Source organism: Rhinopithecus roxellana, chromosome 5 (assembly GCF_007565055.1).
Source record: "Rhinopithecus roxellana isolate Shanxi Qingling chromosome 5, ASM756505v1, whole genome shotgun sequence".
In the NCBI taxonomy this organism is placed as follows: Eukaryota; Metazoa; Chordata; class Mammalia; order Primates; family Cercopithecidae; genus Rhinopithecus; species Rhinopithecus roxellana.
In genome coordinates, this window is record NC_044553.1 from 106,652,052 (window position 1) to 106,673,816 (window position 21,765).

At 45.1% G+C, this 21,765-nt stretch overlaps 1 protein-coding gene across 3 annotated transcripts in view; it reads right to left on the reverse strand.

Moving 5' to 3' along the window:
* The window catches only part of HOMER2 (homer scaffold protein 2), a 143,588-nt gene that overhangs the window by 37,947 nt on the left and 83,876 nt on the right, over positions 1 to 21,765 (reverse strand). For all 3 annotated transcript variants that reach the window (XM_030931673.1, XM_010360831.2, XM_030931672.1), the window contains exon 2: positions 6,109 to 6,265. In XM_030931673.1, the coding sequence (XP_030787533.1) occupies positions 6,109 to 6,198 (90 nt within the window). In that variant the 5' untranslated portion in view covers positions 6,199 to 6,265. The remainder of the gene's footprint in view (positions 1 to 6,108; positions 6,266 to 21,765) is intronic.

Sequence of the window (21,765 nt, forward strand, 5' to 3'; positions counted from 1 at the left end):
AGAAAAGAAAAGCTGAAAACCTACTGTGTGCTTGGAACCTTCCTAATGCTTGCTCCCTTAACAGAAGGTGCTCTATATTTATTCAAAGGAGTGAATTCTAATGATGGGTAGACGAGCAGAGCCTGAATGTGCTCCTGAAAGTAATTTTACATTCCTAAAAGAAAACACCAAACAAGTCAGAGTTTTAGAAGCTGATATCCTCTGAACCATCACGATCAGGCAGCACTCACAACACAGCAGGTGCAGCTAAATATTTGTAGAAGGGATGACCTCTAAGGTCTCTTCCAATACAGGTTTCTGTGATCCTATAAATAACTGAGAACCAAGGGCAGCAGAGTCATCCAGAGCTCCCAGGAGAAGCACCTGCTTCAGGCAAGTCTTGTCCACAGGCAGGCAGTTTCTCATAAGGATGGCAGTGATTAACTCAGTCTGGAAAGAGTGCCAACAACGCAATGAAATCAAGTGCTGTGATGGCTCAATTAACCAATGCTCTGAAAATGGAGTTTCTTTATAATGGAGCTGGCCGTTCTGCCTAAAACCTCACCATAAATCACATGCCTATTGGCATGTGCCACATGGTTCATAGCAGTGCTCTGAGAAGCCAGGAGTGGGGAGATGCCCTCATGTGGCTCCCATCTGTCCAGTGTCTATAAACAGGGACAACCCAAGGTTTGGAATCTTGGGTACCCCCTTGGCGGTGACCCTGCCCCTGTCTGCTGTCCTTCTGTGGACACAGTACACCTGCCACAGGCCTGGAGAGAAGGTGGCCAGACTTGACCTCATCATCCACTCATTCCCCCACCCACTTCCATGGCGTTGCCCACCCTGGCTTGGTGCTGGGACTCCAACAATGAGCCAGGCATGGTTGCCATCCTCAAAGAGCTCACAGTCTCCTGGCAGCCCCAACACTGACGTGGATCCACATCATCCCCTAGAGCTTGGGCAATGCTGAGGCAACACACTGAAGTTTTCCCACCCACTCACGTCTTTAGACAACAGCTGGAACTGACACATGAAATATTGTCCCAGGGAAGAAGGAAATGTCTTTCTGTTTTAAGAATTAAGAACAGATCTGAGTACAGATCTTCCTATGATGAGTAGCACCAGCTGCTTCCAGAGGGAGGAGAGGCTGTCCATACATCCCTCCCCAGGTAGAGCGTAACACATGCTTGGACAGGGCAGACGAGCTGGCTATGCCTGGCATGGAATGACAGCTGCTAAAGCTGCTGGCCACAGCTTTCCTTCTCAAGGAGCCTGTGCTCTCTGGCTGCCCACAGTTTACACAGAAGCTGAATCTAATGTGGCCTTTGCTCAGAATGACCTCTGAGTCCATTCTACACCAGCCACTTCTTACAGAAACACATCTACTCCTTCACTGGGGAGGAGTGGAGGAGGCTTCCCCTTCCAGCCCACAACAGCCTCCTGCTTTGAGAGGGACAGATGGCCCAGAAGTACCACTCAGAGGCTGAAAGTAATAAACTTGATGTGGCCCAGCCAACAGAGAGAGGCAGGACTCAGGCACTAGACCTGCCCAAGGTCACAGAGGTGCAGTGTGGGGAAAAGAAAGAAAGATCAGACTGTTACTGTGTCTATATAGAAAGAAGTAGACATAAGAGACTCCATTTTGTTCTGTATTTGAGAGGCTGTTAATCTGTGACCCTACCCCCAACCTTGTCCTTGCAAGAGACATGTGCTGTGGTGACTCAAGGTTTAAATGATTTTGGGCTGTGCAGGGTGTGCTTTGTTAAACAAGTGCCTGAAGGCAGTATGCTTGTGAAAAGTCATCACCATTCTCTTAATCTCAAGTACCCAGGGACACGTACACTGCCAAAGGTCCACTGCCAAAGGTCGCAGGGACCACTGCCTAGGAAAGCTAGGTATTGTCCAAGGTTTCTCCCCATGTGATAGTCTGAAATATGGCCTTGTGGGAAGGGAAAGACCTAATTGTCCCCCAGTCTGACACCCGTGAAGGGTCTGTGCTGAGGAGGCCTAGTATAAGAGGAAAGAAGGCCTCTTGGCAGTTGAGATAGAGAAAAGCATCTGTCTCCTGCCCATCCCTGGGCAATGGAACATCTCGTGTAAAACCTGATTGTATGTTCTGTTTACTGAGAAAGGAGAAAACCGCCTTAGGGCAAAAGGTGGGACTTGCTAGCGCAATGCTGTTCTTTATGCACTAAAAAGGTTTACGGAGATGTTTGCATATGCATATCAAGGCACAGCACTTTTCCTTAAACTTATGTCACAGAGATCTTTATTCATATGTCTTACTGCTGACCTTCTCCCTACGATGATCCTATTATCCTGCTACTTCCCTTTTTCTAAGATGGTAAAGATAATTATCAATAAATACTAAGGGAACTCAGAGACCGGAGCTGGCGTGGGTCCTCTGTATGCTGAGCACCGGTACCCTGGGCCCACTTTCTTTCTCTATACTTTGTCTTTGTGTCTCATTTCTTTCCTCAGGTCTCTCGTTCCACCTAACGAGAAATGCCCACAGGTGTGGAGGGGCAGGCCGCCCCTTCAGTGCAGCCCATGAGCTAAGACACAGCCCCAAAAGTTAAATGCATCTGACCACCTGTCATCACGGTTCAGACCAACATTTGGGATCAAAGGCCTAAAACCAAGTGGGCTGACCCAGTGTGGTGGAACACAACGAGGAGGACACCAGGGAGTGTTCAAACTCCCCCAGCCCAGGAGCATCCATGCCTATGTGGTCTGCCTGAGGCTCCACAGCATGCATGAGGCCTGGGACGTGCGGCTGGGCAGGGAGCAGGGCTCCAGGCTTGGGTAGCCAGTGAACATGGAACCAGAATAGATACTCAGGAATAAGAACAGAAGGAGAACCAAGCCGAGTGAACAGAGATGGGGGTAAGGGTGGGCAAGGGCAACAGACAAGACCCCATAAGAAGACACTGGCATCAGCACAGATGCCCAGCAGTCAGCTCGACACACTGCACCTGATTCCAATCTGCAGACAGCAGGCGATCCATCTGGAGTATTCGGGCAGGATCGAGACTGGGCTCAGGGAGATGAGGACCTTAGTAATGGGTGGGGAAGGGGCAAGCCGCAGGGGACCAGACAGTAGCAACAGTTGCTACCACTCTAGGGATCTCTCTCCACGCCCACCCGACTTGTGGAGCAGCTGAAGGCACAGGGTCTGATCTAGACCTGGGATGCTGGGTTTACAGGTTGCTGCCTGCCAGGTCGAAAGAGGGCTCAGCAGGGCTGAGTTTGCATTGGGACCACTTTCCAGTGCAGTGTGGTCAGGTTCTCCAGATGCGATATGTGCTCCCACCCCCAATCCCTGAGTGCCAAAGATAGTAATTAAACAGCTGAGGTCCATCCCTACTCCCCACTTCCTGGGGCCTTCTGTTCCCTCATGGGATGCTTCCTTTTGCAGGACGAGGCTCTGTCATGGATCTCTGGTGCCACAGCACTAAGGCAGGACCACCAGGTGGCGGCAGGACATGGTGGATCACACCTGTAATCCCAGCACTTTGGGAGGCCCAGGGATGGATCACTTGAGGCCAGGAGTTTCAGACCAGCCTGGCCAACACGGCAAAACCCGTCTCTACTAAAAATATGTAAATTATCCAGGCATGGTGGTGGGCACCTGTAATCTCACCTACTTGGGTGGCTGAGGTGGGAGAATCGCTTGATCCCAGGAGGTGGAGGCTGCAGTGAGCTGAGATCGTGCCACTGCACTCCAGCCTAGGTGACAGAGTGAGACCCTGTCTCAAAAACAAACAAATAAACAAAAACAAACAAACAAAACACAACACAAAAAACAAACAAACAAACAAAAACAGGTGGCTGGGCACCACAGAAAGGGTAGTCCAAGATCCTCCAACTAGCTCTGAGTTCCACTGGCATCCCATGGCCTAGGTTTTGGATTCCTAGCCTGTAAGTCTATAGCTTGATGGCTCTCCCACACTGAGCCTAGACTAGCGCTGTGCTGCACCCAGGGGCTTAGCCCACCCTCCTACACCCATCTGATTTCTCATAACTGTCATATTTGGCTCGGACCCCACCACATCGTCACAGCCTTCAGGAACTGCAGAGCCATAACGACACAGTGGCCGACACTTTGACAAATTACTAAAAGCTCAGCTAATAGGACTAAAGCACTTGTTCTAAGAAAGTTGTTTTATCTATATTTAAGCCCAATATATCCTTGGATAACTCAATTGACAAAGGTACAAGCCCATCGAAGGATGGCAGATGAACTGACAGAATCTGTAGATAAAAGAAAGCAGGTCAGCTTGATTCACCACTGCTGCCAGAACACCCTGGAAAGAGTCCAGGCGATTGCAGCGCAGAAGCACAGAGAAGTGGTAATTACAACTGTGGCATCACTATGTCTCTCAGAAGGAAAAAAAATAAAGGCACCTTTCAGATGTTCCCTCATTAAACACAAGGTGCCTACCTACTATGTGCCAGGCACTAGCATACTTCCTTACTGTTCACCAGATCCTGGGATGTGCTATCATCCTACTATCATTCTGCTTGCTTAGGCAGAAAGACCCGTGCATTCATCTCTGAAGTGGAGGCAGATAACACACTACCTGCCTGATATGTGTCAGGAAACTCTCTTCTACCAACCAGGAGAGGCCTGCTCCAACCCGACAAACCAGGAACTGGTGTGCAAATAACTGGGCACAGGCCCCAGTCTACCAAGCCTCCCCAGAGGCGTGAACCTGGCCCAGGCCAGGTCATTACCTCTCCTTAGATCTCAGCTGTAAAATGAGGACTTCCGGGGTCCATTCCTGAGGAGGAGGAAGGGCTGTGGCAACTGAAAGGGAGCCCAAGAGGATCCCAGGGTCAAGCCACCTTTATCTGCAGTTGCCAAGGTGCAGAGAAAGGAAACAAAGCAGTCACTTAGAGAACACGGGCTGAAGTGCCCTGATCTCCTGAAGAGATCAGGAGGCACCAGCAGGCTCTCATGTCTTCCCTGGGGGAGCTTCCCCATGCCTTCTGCTTGTGGAGTGCACAGAAGAGCCTCCACCCAGGGCCCGTTCTATTGCCCAGCCCCTAACTCCCCTGCTTCCTGTTGCATAGGAAGGCTGATCTAGAGGCAGAAGTCAGACTAGACTGCAGGTGGGAGATGAGGCAGCTACCGCAAGGGTCCAGTCGAGACTGTGATAGGACAAGAGTTATGGTCTCTAAAACAGCAGGCACGAGGGGGTGACACTTCAAAGGCAGATTCACTTGACAAACAAAGAGGAAGGACTCTGTGTTTCACTTTATTAGCCCGAATGATTGGGGAATAAAAATGGAGAGGTGGTTTAGAGGACAAATAGGGGAATTCAGCTTTAGATACACTGAATTCCAGGTGGCAGCAGATAATCCATGTAAAAAATGTACAGCAGGATGAAGACAGAAAGACCATAAACCAGCAGGTCTATATTTTTTAAAAAAAGACTTGGTGATACTTCTGCTGGTATCCCTTCTTCATTCTGTTCCTATGATAATGTGGCAAAAATATCACAGGAGAGAGAATAAAATATATATGTATTTCAAGAAATACTCCAAAACCACTTAATAAAGTTCGACTCCTATGCCTAATAACACCAAAACCTGACTAGATAGAATACCCAATGCTCGCAAGGGTGCAATAACAGACACTCTCATACAGGCTGGAAGAACAAACCCTTATAGAAAACAACTTGACAATATGCATCAAGAGCCATAAAGTGTTAATATCTTGCCCTATAATATTACTTCTAGGAATCTATCCTAAGGACTATTCAAAAGAAAGCAATGGTATGTGATGAACAATTGAGGCTATCTGGTACATGAAGATGCTCATTATCCATAATAGCAAAACATTGGAAGCCACTTAAATATCCAACCACAGGGGGAAAATTAAGAGCATTATAGGCCGCCGGTGGAATTATTATACAGGCATTAAAATGTTAGTTATGAAGACAGTGGTAACAGAAAAATCTTTTTCTTTCCCATTTACTGTAAGTTTAAATGAAAAAAGAACAGAGTATGTTATACAGACATTATAACAATAACTTCTGTGTTAAGATGGCAGGATTTTGGGTGAATCTTGGATGAAAAATAAGCCACTGAGAGTGTTAAAATCAGTTGAGGGGGTGGTACCTTGGCTCCGTCCACACTGATGATCCGATAGCTGTTCCTTGTGACATCATAGAAGTAGGAAACGGTGACCGCCTGCTTGCTCGCAGGCATCCAGTTCTTCTTGGTGTTGGGGTCAATCTGGAAGACATGCGCTCGGGTGGTGAAGATGGGCTGTTCTCTGCAATAGGAGAGTGGGCGTGTGAGTTGAGAGAACATGACTTAATGTATAATTTATGATTTCTAGGCCACCTACTGCCCCAAAAGATTTTAAATAGCTTATAGGGAAACATACATATGCATGAAGACAATTAAAATAAAAGCAAAGAGAGAGGAAAAAGACACCAGTGAGTAGTTTTTGCAAACCACATTCCACTTAGCTGTTATCCCCTGAGACTGCAGGGCAATTGGTGTAATGAACAATTTGCTTAAAAGGCAACTCCTTGTTCAGTGTTTTTGAGTCCCTGTCAAGTGTCCTATACTTTTTCTGACATCCTGTTGTCATTTTTAGGATTTTGGAACCAATTCATTTTTTAGAATTTTGCAACAAATTTTAGGGGATTCTGCAACAACTTTAGGATTTTCCAATCCATTTGCAGCTTAATGTTATATTTCTATTAAGTACTTCTCAAATTTGCAGTAACTTATGAATGATATAATTTTATCTTTTTTTTTTTTTGATATGGAGTCTCGCTCTGTTGCCCAGGTTGGAGTGCAGTGGTGTGATCTCGACTCACTGCAATCTCTGCCTCCTGCGTTCAAGCAATTCTCCTGCTTCAGCCTCCTGAGCAGCTGGAATTACAGGCGTGCACCACTGTGCTCAGCTAATTTTTGTATTTATAGTAGAGACAGGGTTTCACTATGTTGGCTGGGCTGGTCTTGAACTCCTGACCTCATGATCTGCCTGCCTCCGCCTCCCAAAGTACTGGGATTATAGGTGTGAGCCACTGTGCCTGGCTCTCTTTTTTTTTTTTTTTTTTTTAAGTAGACAGTGTCTCACTGCTGCCCAGGCTGGAGCGTAGTGATGCAATCATAGCTCACTGCAGCCTGGATCTCCGAGGCTCAAGTGATTCTCCTGCCTCAGTCTCCCAAGTAGCTAGGACTACAGGCACGTGACACCACACTTGGCTAATTTTGTGGGGAGGTGGTGGGTAGAGACAGGGTCTCTCTGTGTTGCCCAGATTAGTCTTAAACTCCTGATCTCAAGTAATCCTCCCACCTTGGCCTCTCAAAGTGCTGCAATTATAGGGCATGAGCCACTGCACCTGGTAATATGATAGAATTATTTTGTGTCTTTGTATCTCTTCAGTCTAATTCTGGAACCATTCACCAACCTGACCAAACCTTCAAATTTTATGTTTCCAACTCATAAACCTTTTGAGTTTTGTGTAGAATTCATCAAATCCATCCCTTCTGCTATTCTTGCCTCTATATTGTTGCTTTTTCACTCCACATGCCTAAAGCACTTTATGTGATTCACCAAATTTGCATATTACCTATGTTTCTTTCTGTTGAGTGGGGAATTAGATTTTGACAATAAGTATTTAGAAATAAGGCAGATGAATAAAAATTGTAATGGATTTTACTGCATTTCGTATTTTAAGCTATCTACTTCACAAAGTAAGGCAAAATGACACAGACTTATCACAAAATATATTTAGTTCTGAAGAAAGTACCTTTACACAAACTCTCAAAAATCCTTTAAGTAAGATATGAATAGAAAAAAAGCTATCAACATGTAAAAATAGTCCCATTGTTGCGGATCACGAGGTCAGGAAATCGAGACCATCCTGGCTAACATGGTGAAACCCCGTCTCTACTAAAAATACAAAAAATTAGCCGTGCATCGTGGTGGGCGCCTGTAGTCCCAGCTACTCGAGAGGCTGAGGCAGAAGAATGGCGTGAACCTGGGAGGCAGAGTTTGCAGTGAGCCGAGATTGCGCCACTGCACTCCAGCCTGGGCAACAGAGCGAGACTCTGTCTCAAAAAAAAAAAAAAAAAAAATCCCATTGTTTATAAAATGCTACAGATTTAATAAGTACCGATTTAATAAGTACTTATTACAGACACAAAATTAAATCAAAAGGTAACTTATACAATTTTTTAAATCTTTACAATGTCAAAAGAGGTAACATAAAAGAGACATAGACAAGAAGATAAAACAAAAAATAAAACAAAGGGAAAAGATAATTGTAAGTGTTCTGGTCTCTAGATGGAATAATTTTAGGCGAAGCAGTCTTTGAATCCATCCTGACTGTAGAATACTCATTATTAAAATTTTAAGAATGCTCTTGAGAAACTTTTCCTAGAAAACCAATTTCCACTTGAGCCTCATATAAGGGCTACTGAGTAACACCAGCAGCCTCAACCATCAACTGTGGTTTTGAAGAAAAGCAGCCATCTTCTTTACACCTGTTTCTCCACGGGCATGCTATTAATGCTGCTTCAGTGCAGCTGTTCACAGAGGCCAGCATTCCAGAACACAGGCTAGCAGCATTCCTTGCTTCCCAAAACTTCCCTTCTAGGTCCCCTGGAGCAGGACAAGTGCCTCTGGAGCTGTGGATTACTAGGGCGTTTTTATTCCCTCAACAGAGACAAAGTTCACCCACACACTTAATGCTAAACCAACACCCTTCCAGCAGCTGGGTGACAGCTGTTAGAAACAAAAGGAAGATTCTCACTGTAATTTCCTGCATCTGTTGTCAAGAGAGGCCAGCCGATGGGGAGTGTGTGCATATCAATGCAAGCCCTCATATTCCGTCCACGTGATAGGATCCAGTCTGCCATCTGGATCACCCAGCTGTGCCACTCTCAGCCCAGCACCATATTTTCCTAGTCATCTAAGTACAACACCATAAAGGAAAACACTTCCTCACACAGTATTCTCTCACATATGTGAAAGGAAGGAGCGATTTAAAGGGCACTAACTACAGAACATTTTTTGAAGAATCAAATTATGCTACAATATCTGCCTCATTGTCAGAGCACTAAATGGGCAGGGCTGGGGGCCCACGGGTTAGAGAAGAGCCTTCCTGGGAAGGGACCCAGATTTTCAGATCTTCCCTCCTATTCCCTACACCAGTAAAGAGGGATTGGGTCTGGGTTTTGGCATGCTTAGACACGTGTTTCCTAAATCTCCACGACAGGAATTAGCTGGTACACTTACTAAAAATACTTGTTCCCAGGCCCCATCCTAGGCTCCTTGAACCTGGCTCTCCAAGGAAGGGCCCAGGGGGCTCCATTTTTAAGAACTCCAGGTGATTTTTATTTTCAAGGAAGCTAGGGAGACATTCACATTAGATATATATAATCAGATGATCTAAAAAAGAAAAAATAAAGAAGTGGCCCCTAGAGCCAGCATCTCTACTCCAGAATGACACTGGTGACTGAATGACAGAGGAAGACTCCAGAAAGTTCTCCCACAGCTGTGGAGGGGGCTGGAGGTGGGGCAACAGGTGGACCAAGAACAGGGTCTCTGGATGCAAAGGATGGGGGCAAGGGAACAGGCAGAGCTGTTCTGGTCAGGAAGGAGGGTGGAGATGAGTGTGGCCTGTGGTGGCCCAGCAGTGGCCTTCCACAAGCACTCTCTGTCCCTGAGGCCTACACGAGGGAGGAAGTGAGGAAAGCAAAGTGGAAAGATGGAGGAGAAGGCACAGGGAGCCCAGAAGATGGCAGAGCTTCCTGACCAGGCACAGGCAAACCAGCCGGCTGTCTGCTAGGCATGATCCGGGTCAAAGTGAGCAGACAAGAGGGGCTCCATCTCCAAATCTGCCTGCTCAGCTCTGTGGATGGACTGAAGTCATGGTGGGCTGCCATCAGGACGCCCAAGTAGAAATGCAAGGATGCTGGCAGAACACAATGGCTCACCTGGCTATACTCTTGGTCACCATGGTCAGGCCCTCTGCAGGGCAAGTGGCTGCTCCAGAGTGGGGGGAGGCACAGAGACCTGGGAGGGGTACTGCAGGGCATCCTGGCAGCTCCATTCTGAGGCAGTCACCATGGCAGGAAGCTATGATCCTCCTGATGCCAAAGACCTGCATTCCTCATCCTTGAGCCCCTGGGCAAATAGGGGAGGATTGCACAGCTAGTCTGGCAGGAAACTACCTGTGGCTCTGGGATTTCACATGAATAACCAAGTCTTGGGGCACTGAGGAGTTCTATGCTATTCTTCTACAATCCAAAATGCCTGACAATATTTTAAGAAAAGGCAAAAAAGGAAGGCAAGGAGAAGAAAAGCTCGTAACTGACTTTACCAATGACTGCTTACTATTCTGCTAGGCTTGCTCTCCACTTTGAAACTGCAACAATCCTACAGGGAAGGGGCTGAACAGGTGGGGAAACAGGAACTCAGAGAGGCCAAGTCACCTGACTTGGGTACCGCAGTACATGACAGGTCTGAGATTTGATGTTTTTTTTTTTTGTTGTTGTTGTTGTTCGTTTTGGTTTTTTTTGTTGTTTTGTTTTTTTCAGATGGAGTCTTGCTCTGTCGCCCAGGCTGGAGTGCAGTGGCATGATCTTGGTTCACTGCAACCTCTACCTCCTGGGTTCAAGCAATTCTCTGCCTCAGCCTCCCGAGTAGCTGGGATTACAGGCACCCGCCACCACGCCCGGCTAATTTTTGTATTTTTAGTAGAGACGGGGTTTCACCATCTTGGCCCGGCTGGTCTTGAACTCCTGACTTCGTGATCCACCTGCCTCGGCCTCCCAAAGTGTTGGGATTACAGGCATGAGCCACCGCACCTGGCGATTTGATGTCATTTCTAAGTGACATGGAAACCCTCCCTCTTAACCATTATGTTACTCTTTCTTCCTACAATAATAGCTGTCCATAGTAGGCAGCTTCGGATGTGGCTCCCGGTGACCTCCACTCCTAGTGTTCACGCCCTTATGGAATCCCTTCGTCTTGAGTGTGGCTGAGGCCTGCAACTTGCAAAGGTGATGGGACGTCATTTGTGTAAGTCACATAGGATTATGACATCTGTCTCCTACCAGGCTCTCTCAATAAATTACCTTGTTGGTTTTGATGAAGCAAGCTGCCATATTAGGGAGATCCACCTTACAAGGAATTGAGGAAAGACACCAGCCAACTGCCAGACACGAACTGAGGCCCTTAGTCCAACTCCCTTGGAGGAATGGAAATTCAGCCAACAACTACAGGAGCTTGGAAGCAGATCTTTCCACAAGTGAGCCTTCAGATGAGACTCTAGCCCTGGTCAACACCTTGACTACAGCCTTGCAAGAGCCCCTGAAGCAAAGGGCCCAACTAAGCTATACCGGACTCCAGACACACAGAAATGTGTTTTGTTTTAAGATGCTATGTATGTGACAGTTTATTACGTAGCAATAGAAGAGACATTGTCCTTCACAGAAAGTTTACTATACACCAAGCAAATCGTACATATTCTCATTTAATCCTCCCAACAAGGCAGTGAGTGGGCAGTGCTATCCACAAGAAAATCAAGGGTCACAGGATCACTTCAGGCAAGCTGAACAAATCTTAACACCTTTATGGGCAAAATCCAAATACAAACCTCACCACAAAATTCAGAAAAGCAGACCCTGACTTTGAAAGAGTATTCTGCTTCACCTGAGAAAGCAAAAGAGCTAGAAGTAGGACATAGAAGTCATTTCCTCCTGTGTGCAAATCAATATAAATAGAAAGATTTAAGAGAATCAGAACTTTCCAACCCACATTTCCTTCCCAGCAGGGAAAAGCTGAAGAGAATGTATCAGAGGACAGAAATTACCTTCATATCCAAATTTATTCTCCTTCCTTTGATGTTCAATGTTCAGAGAGTAAATTTCAAATATACTCCCATTCCTTCTTCAGTGCTTTAAATAGAAAGCAGATGTTTCCGGATGGCAAAACACTTTAGACATACAATATAACCTACCGTTCCTTGCATAGTTTCTTTAGAGCTGGATGAACACCAATTGCTGTTCATTGAACACATTCTGGAACCTGACAGTAATTGTTCCCAAGAATAATTAGACACTCTGTGCAACATATGTTTGGAATATGAAACCACTCGGCAAAGAGACCACTCCTGCTTTGAACAATTTCTGGCTCCGGGTGAAATAATTCTGCAAAGAATTGGCATAACTACTTTTTGCAAAGAAAAAGAGGGAGAGAGAAATGATGTTTTAACTTATCATAATTCTTCACTTGCAATGTTTAGCTCCACACTTTTTCTGACATAAACCTACAAAATCCAAAAATTCTTATTTTTCCTACTTCTATCTGATTTGAATTAAAACCAACCCTTAAGACTTTTTTTTTACAGTATTACAAAGTCTCATAAGCTACCCTAATTAGTTTATCTGTCTTGAGTCTTAAACCCCTTCAAACACCATCTACTACACCAACCGACAGGTCTTCCTCTAGTCCAGATGGGTCATGCTCTGCCTGCCCAGATGCAAAGGCTTCCCTGGCTCTGTCCCCAACAGGACCAGCTCCCAGTGCTTTGCATGAATTATAGGCTGGCCCCTGACAAACCTCGCCCTGCCCTCTCACCAGAAGGGCTTTTGCTGCTTTCCTTCTAGAACTTCTGACTCATCTGTACTTTCACACATCCCAGCCAATGCATATGCCCATCACTGGACCCAACACATCCTCCCTTGACTGTCCCTTCATGTATTGTCATAGTATCTTGTGAAGTCTGATTTGTGCTCTGAAGACACAGGCCATTGACTGCTCACCCATCACAAGGGATTGGAAGCATGGGCTCATCTGACCACTGACCCACACTCTACGTGGTCAACAGGCTACGACAGCCAGCAGGGCCAAATCCGCAGAACCCAGGACAGAGAACTGAAGGAAAAAGGAGATGTGGACAGAAATTTTTTTCTTGCACATCTTCCCATGCAAAGAATCTAACTTATAAGCATATTGGAGTTCTACTTGTACATAAAATTTTACATAGCAACGTTATTGTTATTTGCAGATAATAGAATTGCACATAGAGAACACCCAAGAAAATCAACTGAAAGAGTATAGTAATTGAAATTCAGTAAAGTGGCTAGGTATAAAATTACTAATAAACAAAATCAGTAGCCTTCCTAAATACACAAACAACCAGATAAAAATGTAATAGATTGTCTGGCTGGGCAAGGTGGTTCATGCCTGTAATCCCAGCACTTTGAGAGGCCAAGGTGGGCGGATTACTTGGGGTCAGGAGTTCGAGACCAGCCTGGCCAACATGGCAAAACACGTCTCTACTAAAAATATAAAAATTAGCTTGGTGTGGTGGTGGGCACCTGTAATCCCAGCTACTTGGGAGGCTGAGGCAGAAGAATCGCTTGAACCAGGGAGGCGGCGGTTGCAGGGAGCTGAGATTATGCAACTGCACTTCAAGCCTGGATAACACAATAGGTGAGACTCTGTCACAAAATAAAAAATACATAATAATAGATTTCCTAAAATCCCATTTACAGTAGCAACCAAAAGGATACAACTTCTTGGAATCTATTTAGGAAGCATGCAAGATCTATGTTTAGAAAATAAAAGTAAGCCAGGTACAATGGTGTGCCCCTATAGTCCCAGCCACACAGGAGGCTGAGGCAGCAGTATGGCTTGAGACCAGGCTCTAGTACGCACTATGATTGGGCCTGTGAATTTCCAATGCATTCCAGCCTGGGCAACATAGCAAGACCAATATTTTTAAGAAGTCAAATAAATAAATACGATAAGAACAAAAACTTCTGAGGCACACAGAAGAAAACTTTAATAAGACATATTCTTAAATGCGAAAGCCAAAACAAAGCTGTCAATTATCCCTAAATATATAAATCTAACATAATAAAAACAGTAGTATTATTTTTAGAACTAGACAGGGTTATTCATAGGGAAAACTATGTGAGGACAGTCCAAATATTCTGAAAATGAAAAGCAATGAAGAGTTTTAGCCATCTCAGATACTGAAATATATTATTATAAAGTTATAGCAAACAAGGCAGAAGGTCTTAGTAAATAGATAAATAATGGAAGAGCAGAGTCCAGAAATAGAAGACCAAAGAATTCAGTGCATGACACAGGCAGTATTGATCACTAGTGGAGACACAGAAATCCTGTTACAACAATGCACAGCTACCTAGGAAGAGTCTGCATCTGCCGGACCTTAGCCAGATGTCTGTCTCCTTGCCTGGTCTGAGCCCCTTCAAGGAGGTCACAGCTGCCCCATTCTATTAAAGTTATTTTCTTCCTGCCCCCAAACTGACCAATTAACAAACCTTACAAATTAGTGATCTGATAGAAGAAATACTTGTCACAAATCCTCCTAGTCCTCTGACTAGGGATTCCCTTTTTGGGTCACATTTACACCAGGGAATGGATGAGGCAAGTGCCCCTGATGAATACCGACAGGCTTTATTAATGACACTACCTTATTTCCTAGAGTGTCTGACAGTTTTTAAGGAGCTTTGAACACACATTCTCCTATTGGCCCTCCTGAGATATAGGTTTGACTAAGTTCTGGGGCTGGTTCACAGCTAAGGGCTGCCCCAGAGGAGCCATCAGATCCATTCCCATGTGCTTTGGAAAAGGGTCCCAATTCTCCAAAAGGGCTGGATGGGCCCAGGACAGTGGGTGAGGATCTGGACAGCCAGGAGGGAGACAGGCAGAGTTGTGGAGAAGCAAAGCTGAGATGGAAAGCAAATATGGGCATGGGGGTGCAGAGGGGGAGGTAAAGCTTCTCTGAGGATGCAGGATAGGTAAACATTATGGCGGTGGGGATGAATGAAGTGAAGGGGAAGTCTAGGACAGGGACAGAAGAGAAAATAAAACAAAACTCACTAGCAACATAGCAATGCCATCCTATATTCAAACAGCACCCCTGCACAGAAACCCCTCTCCCACCTCCATACATATACATCTCCCTCCACCTCAGTCCAGAGCCCAGCAAATCTGCTAGGTTTAGCAGATGAGGGAGGAAACAGCTATTCAGGCACCAGAAGTGCACTCAGAGATCAGCAAGGGCCACTGTGTGGCACAGGAAGCAGGTGGCAGGAGATGAGGTCTCAGGGAGGGCCAAAGCCAGATAACCATGGAGCCTGAGCCTCAGGCTAAGGAAGTAAGTTTTTATCTTGGGACCAGCATCTCCCTAATGTGCTCTGTGGAGCTATTTTCTCTTCCAAATACATTCCAAAAAACATATATGTAGGAAAAACATTAAAAGCATTTGGATAGTCATTCTCATAATTATGTGCTATCACCTTCAAGAAGTGTTCTCAAGCCAAGACTGCCAGGAAATAGCTTGGGGGCTGCATAATACACAGGTATCTTCCTGTGAGCCATAACACAGGTGTATTCTTGCACTGACAAACCGGTCACTGCATGGATGGTTACTTTCTATCCACAGTATGTTGTCTACAGAAGGAATCATCTCAGGATTTCAACATATATTTGTTTCTGTAGATGGTATGGTTAACATTTATACTATAAAAATTAATCCCACTTTAATCTATCATGAACAAAGGAAGTTTTAAACAAAAAGCAGAGTTTATGATTCACGTATGAACCCCACAAGCCAAGAACTGGAAAACATCCAAGTGATTCCTTTTTTGTTTTTTTTGAGACCGAGTCTCTCTCTGCCACCTAGGCTGGAGTGCAGTGGTGCAATCTCAGTTCACTGCAACCTCTGCCTCCCGGGTTCAAGGGATTCTCCTGCCTCAGCTTCCTGAGTAGCTGTGACTACAGGCACCTGCCACTACATCTGGCTAATTTTTGTATTTTTAGTAGAGACAGGGTTTCACCATATTGGCCAGGCTGATTTCGAACTCCTGACCTTGTGATCCGCCCACCTCGGCCTCCCAAAGTGCTGGATTACAGACATGAGCCACTGTGCCCAGCCAATATCCCAGTGATTTCTAAAAAACCAGGTGGTGTGCTGCCCAAGTCACAAGGATTAATGATTTCTGAGACAGTTTTTAATTCAAGAGAGCACAAAATCTTGCCGAAGGAACAGTTTGTGTTCTTCCTTTTGCTATAACACATCTGTGTGCAAAGATTTTCATATTACACTGTAATGAAACAAATTATGGAAGACGTCATGCCATACCTGATATGAGGGTATCACTTGGAAACATTATTCTTAATATTGATTAGATAGTTTTTTTTAAAGGACTGGAAAAATAATGTTTTCAATTTTAAATACTGAGGCTTTTATATTCATCTACAATAAAAATGAAATTAGGTGTCTACTTATATACTTTGTTCTTAAGCTGAAAATAATTTTGTTTTATTCTGTTACAAAGCATTCACCTACAAATGTGAATAATCTCACAGCAATTAATTCATCTGTGAGACCATATCTTGCTGTCTACTTCACCTAAGAGTCTGTTGTATTTTATGATCGGTTTATCTTCCACTAGTGTTTCAAAATGGGTACATTATTCCATAGTAAAATAAATTTAGAAAATGCTGAGCAAAGGAGTGGCACAATCAGCACTACAATTTAGAGGGATCACTGTGGCACTTCTATTGAAGACGGGCTGAAGGGGGAAGAGACCGGAAGCTATTCCTGAGGCACTTCGCAATCACCCCAGGCACCTGGAGATGGAGGCCTGGCCTAGAGTGGTAGGGACGAAAGGAAGGGAGTGGGTTCCTGAGATTTCAAAATGGCGTCGGGACAATTTCCAGTTTCCAGTCCCGCACGTGAAGAGCTTGGAAGTCGCCACTTCATTTTAACAAGTAAAAGGCCGGGCACCGTGGCTCACGCCTGTAATCCCAACATTTTGGGAGGCCAAGACAGGCGGATCACCTGAGGTCGGAAGTTTGAGACCAGTCTGACAAACATGGAGAAACCCCATATCTACTAAAAATACAAAAAAATTAGCCGGGCCTGGTGGTGCATACTTGTAATCCCAGCTACTCAGGAGGCTGAGGCAGGAGAATCGCTTGAACTCGGGAGGTAGAGAGGTTGCACCATTGCACTCCAGCCTCGGTAACAAGAGCGAAACTCCGTCTAAACACACACACACACACACACCAAGTAAAAAGCTGAACAAGGCTGGGCGCAGTGGCTCACGCCTTGTAATCCCAGCACTTTGGGAGGCCAAGGCAGGCAGATGGCTTGAGGCCAGGAGTTTGAGACCAGCCTGCACAACATGGTGAAACCCTGTCTCTACTAGAAATAGAAAAATTAGCTGGGGGGCTGGGAATGGTGGCTCACGCCTGTAATCCCAACACTTTGGGAGGCCAAGGCGAGCAGATCAGTTGAGGCCAGGAGTTCGAGATCAGGCTGACCAACACAGTGAAACCCCGTTTCTACTAAAAATACAAAAAGTAGCCAGGCGTGGTGGCCCGCACCTGTAATCTCAGCTACTCGGGAGGCTGAGGTGGGAGGATTGCTTGGGCCTGGGAGGTGGAGGCTGCAGTGAGCCGAGATCACACCACTGCACTCCAGCCTGGACAATAGAGTGAGACTGGCTCAAAACAAAATACTCACAGAAAAATCAACACCTCTTCTCCGCTCTGTCACAGAAGTGGGGTCACAGGGCAAACCACTGCCCCCAAAATTGGAGAGACAAGCAGGTACAGAGAATCACAACTTACCAGAGCAGAAAGCCATTAGCAGAGACCTCTGTGGAAACAAGTGCCAGGGCAGGAAAACCTGAACTATAATTGAGGAATTGCTGAAAGCTCAGTGTGGGTAGGTCTCAAGAGTTAAAAACTCCAGAGGGACCCAATCATAGGGGTGGGGGGAGGGGCCTGCCCACTGTCTGGAGTTTTACTTCCATGAGTTTTACCAGGTTTTCACACTGAGCATCAGAGAAAAATCCCCTCATGCTTCAGGCAGGGGGAGGGGAATGCAACCATTTTAAAATAGACCAGAGCACCTGTTCTTCCTAACAAGCCCTGCCCTCAGGAGAAACTAATTTACCAGGGCCCAATCAGCTGGGGTACTACCAGTGCCCAACTAAGCTGGAGGAAGGGAAATACCCAACTCCAGCCCGCTTCAACCATCCTGTCCTACCTAAGCAGAGAGAAAAAAATTGAGAAGCATTGGTGAAGTTCACAGTCCAGGGGCACAGGCTCAACTAAAGACTCAGACATAGTCATAGGGCTATGGAATGCTTCCCCTCCCCCGGATCCTACCACCACATTACTAAAGGCCTATTTATGCAGTTCACTTCACCCAGGACAGCATGTCTACCTTTCACCAAAAAATTACAAAGCACACCAAAAGTTAAAAATAAATAGTTTGGGCCGGGCGCGGTGGCTCAAGCCTGTAATCCCAGCACTTTGGGAGGCCGAGACGGGCGGATCACGAGGTCAGGAGATCGAGACCATCCTGGCTAACACGGTGAAACCCCGTCTCTACTAAAAATACAAAAAAGGCCGGGCGCGGTGGCTCAAGCCTGTAATCCCAGCACTTTGGGAGGCCGAGACGGGCGGATCACGAGGTCAGGAGATCGAGACCATCCTGGCTAACACGGTGAAACCCCATCTCTACTAAATGCAAAAAAAAAAAAAAAACTAGCCGGGCGAGGTGGCGGGCACCTGTAGTCCCAGCTACTGGGGAGGCTGAGGCAGGAGAATGGCGTAAACCCGGGAGGCGGAGCTTGCAGTGAGCTGAGATCCGGCCACTGCACTCCAGACCGGGCGACAGAGCAAGACTCTGTCTCAAAAAAAAATAAAATAAAATAAAAAAAAATAAAAATAAAAATACAAAAAAAAAAAAAAAACTAGCCGGGCGAGGTGGCGGGCGCCTGTAGTCCCAGCTACTCGGGAGGCTGAGGCAGGAGAATGGCGTAAAACCGGGAGGCGGAGCTTGCAGTGAGCTGAGATCCGGCCACTGCACTCCAGTCCGGGCGACAGAGCGAGACTCCGCCTCAAAAAAAAAAATAAATAAATAAATAAATAGTTTGAAGAGACTGAACAAGTATGAGAACTGGAGTCGTAATATGGCAGGCATGTTGGAATTATTGGCCCAGGAATTTTTTAAATGATTAATATGCTAAGGGCTTTGATGGAAAAAGTAGACAGCATGCCAGAACAGATGAATAATGTAAGGAGATGGAAATTCTAAGAAAGAATCAAACAGAAATACTACAGATTAAAAACACTGTAACAGAATAAAGAGTGCCTTTGATGCATTCATTAGTAGATAGGACAGGGCTGAAGAAAGAATCTCAGTCTTCAAGGCAGCCCTTATTAAACTGCTTCTGGAAGGCTCAGGGATTAGAAGTTCTGAAACTTTCAAAACTGAAAAGCAAAGAGAAAAGACTGAAAACAAAACAAAACAAAAAACACCAAAAAATAGAGTAGCCAAGAAATGTAGGAAAACTGGAAAAGGTATAACATAGGCATAATAAAAATACTAGAAGGAGAAGAGGGAAAGAAAAATCAGAAGCAACATTTGAAGCAGTAATGACTAAGAATTTCCCCCAAATTAATGTCAGACACCAAACCACAGACCCAGGAAACTCAGAGAACACCACGCAGGATAAATGCCAAAAACTATACCCTAGGTATATCACATTCAAACTTCAGAAAAATAAAAAAATAAATTTAAAATCTTGAAAAAAGCCAGAGGAAAGAAACACCTTACCTACAAAGGAACGAAGATAAGAATGACATCTAACTTCATAGAAACCATGCAAGTGAGAAGAATGGAGTAAAATACATAATGTTAAGAGAAAAAAGCCTTCACCAACCTAGAATTTTGTACTCTGAGAAATTATTGTTTAAAAATGAAGGAGAAATAAGTACCCTCAGACATACAAAAATGGATGGAGTTTGTTGCCAATAGACCTACTTTACAAGAAATGTTAAGTGTTTCAGAAAGAAGGAAAATGAGATAGGACAGAAACTTCAATCTACATAAAGAAAGAACATCAGAGAATGAGTAAGTGAAGGTAGCATAAAAACTTTTTTGTTATTCTTAATTGATCTAACAGACAACAGTATGATCAAAATAATAACAATATATGCTTATATGTAAATGAAGTGAATGACAGGATGACATAAGTGATGGGACGGAGGAGTTACGATTATTTTGTTATTATAAATTACTTGTACTACCCATGAAGCAGTATAGTGTCATCTGAAAGTGAGCTTGGATTCATTGTAAATGTATACTGCAAACTCTATGGCAGACAGTAAAAAAGTGAAAAAAAAAAAGAAGTATAATTGATATGCTAAGAAAGGAGAAAAAAACAGAATCATATGAAATGCTCAAAAAAAAGTGTAGAAGAGAAAAGTGTAGAAGAAAAAATTGGAACAAAGAACATGGGCAACAAATAGAAAACTGTAACAAATAAGACATATTAATCCAATGATATCAAATCACCTTAAATGTCAATATACTAAACACACACAAGATAGAGATTGTTAGAGTGGGTTAAAAAATAAGGCCTGACTACAAGAAACTCACTTTTTGTTTTTCTTTTTTTTTTTTTTTTTTTGAGGCGGAGTCTCGCTCTGTCGCCCGGACTGGAGTGCAGTGGCCAGATCTCAGCTCACTGCAAGCTCCGCCTCCCGAGTTCATGCCATTCTCCTGCCTCAGCCTCCCAAGTAGCTGGGACTACAGGCGCCCGCCACTTCGCCCGGCTAGTTTTTTTTTGTATTTTTAGTAGAGACGGGGTTTCACCGTGTTAGCCAGGATGGTCTCGATCTCCTGACCTCGTGATCCGCCCGTCTCGGCCTCCCAAAGTGCTGGGATTACAGGCTTGAGCCACCGCGCCCGGCCTTGTTTTTCTTTTTGAGACGGGGTCTCGCTCTGTTGCCCAGGCTGCAGTGCAATGGTGCAATCTCGGCTCACCGCAACCTCCACCTCCGGGGTTCAAGTGATTCTCCTGCCTCGGCCTCCCGAGTAGCTGGGATTACAGGCGCAGGCCACCATGCCCAGCTAATTTTTGTATTTTTAGTAGAGATGGGGTTTCTCCATGTTGGTCAGGTTGGTCTCAAACTCCTGACCTCAAATGATCTGCCCACCTTGGCCTCCCAAAGTGCTGGGATTACAGGTGTGAGCCACTGTGCCCGGCCACAAGAAACCCACTTTAAATATAAAGACACATATAGATTAAAAGTAAAGGATAGAAAAACATACACCATATAACACTAGTCAAAAGACAGCAGGAGTAGCTCTATCGCTTTCAGACAGAGCAGACTTAAGAGCAAGGAAAGTTATAAGAGATAAAGAGAGTCATTACCTAATAATAAAGGGGCCAATACTAAAAGAAGACATAACCTTAATGTGTATGTGCCTAACAGCAAAGTGTCAAAATACATGCCAAAACTAACAGAACTACAAGAAAAAAAATTAGTGAATCCACTATTATAGTTGGAAATATCAACAGCCTTCAGTTAGAAATGGACAGATCCGAGGATGGGTGCGGTGGCTCATGCCTATAATCCCAGCACTTTGGGAGGCCAAGGCGGGTGTATAACTGAAGAGTCGGGAGTTTGAGACCAGGCTGGCCAACATGGTGAAACTCTGTCTCTACTAAAAATACAAAAAACTAGCTGGACATGGTAGCAGGTGCCTGCAGTCCCAACTACTCAGGAGGCTGAGGCATGAGAATCGCTTGAACCCAGGAGGCAGAGGTTGCAGTGAGCCAAGACTGCGCCACAGCACTCCAGCCTGGGTGACAGAGCAAGACCCTATCTCAAAAAGAAGGAAGGAAGGAAGGGAGGGAGGGAGGGAAGGAGGGATTCCAAGAGGCAGAAAATCCTTCAGT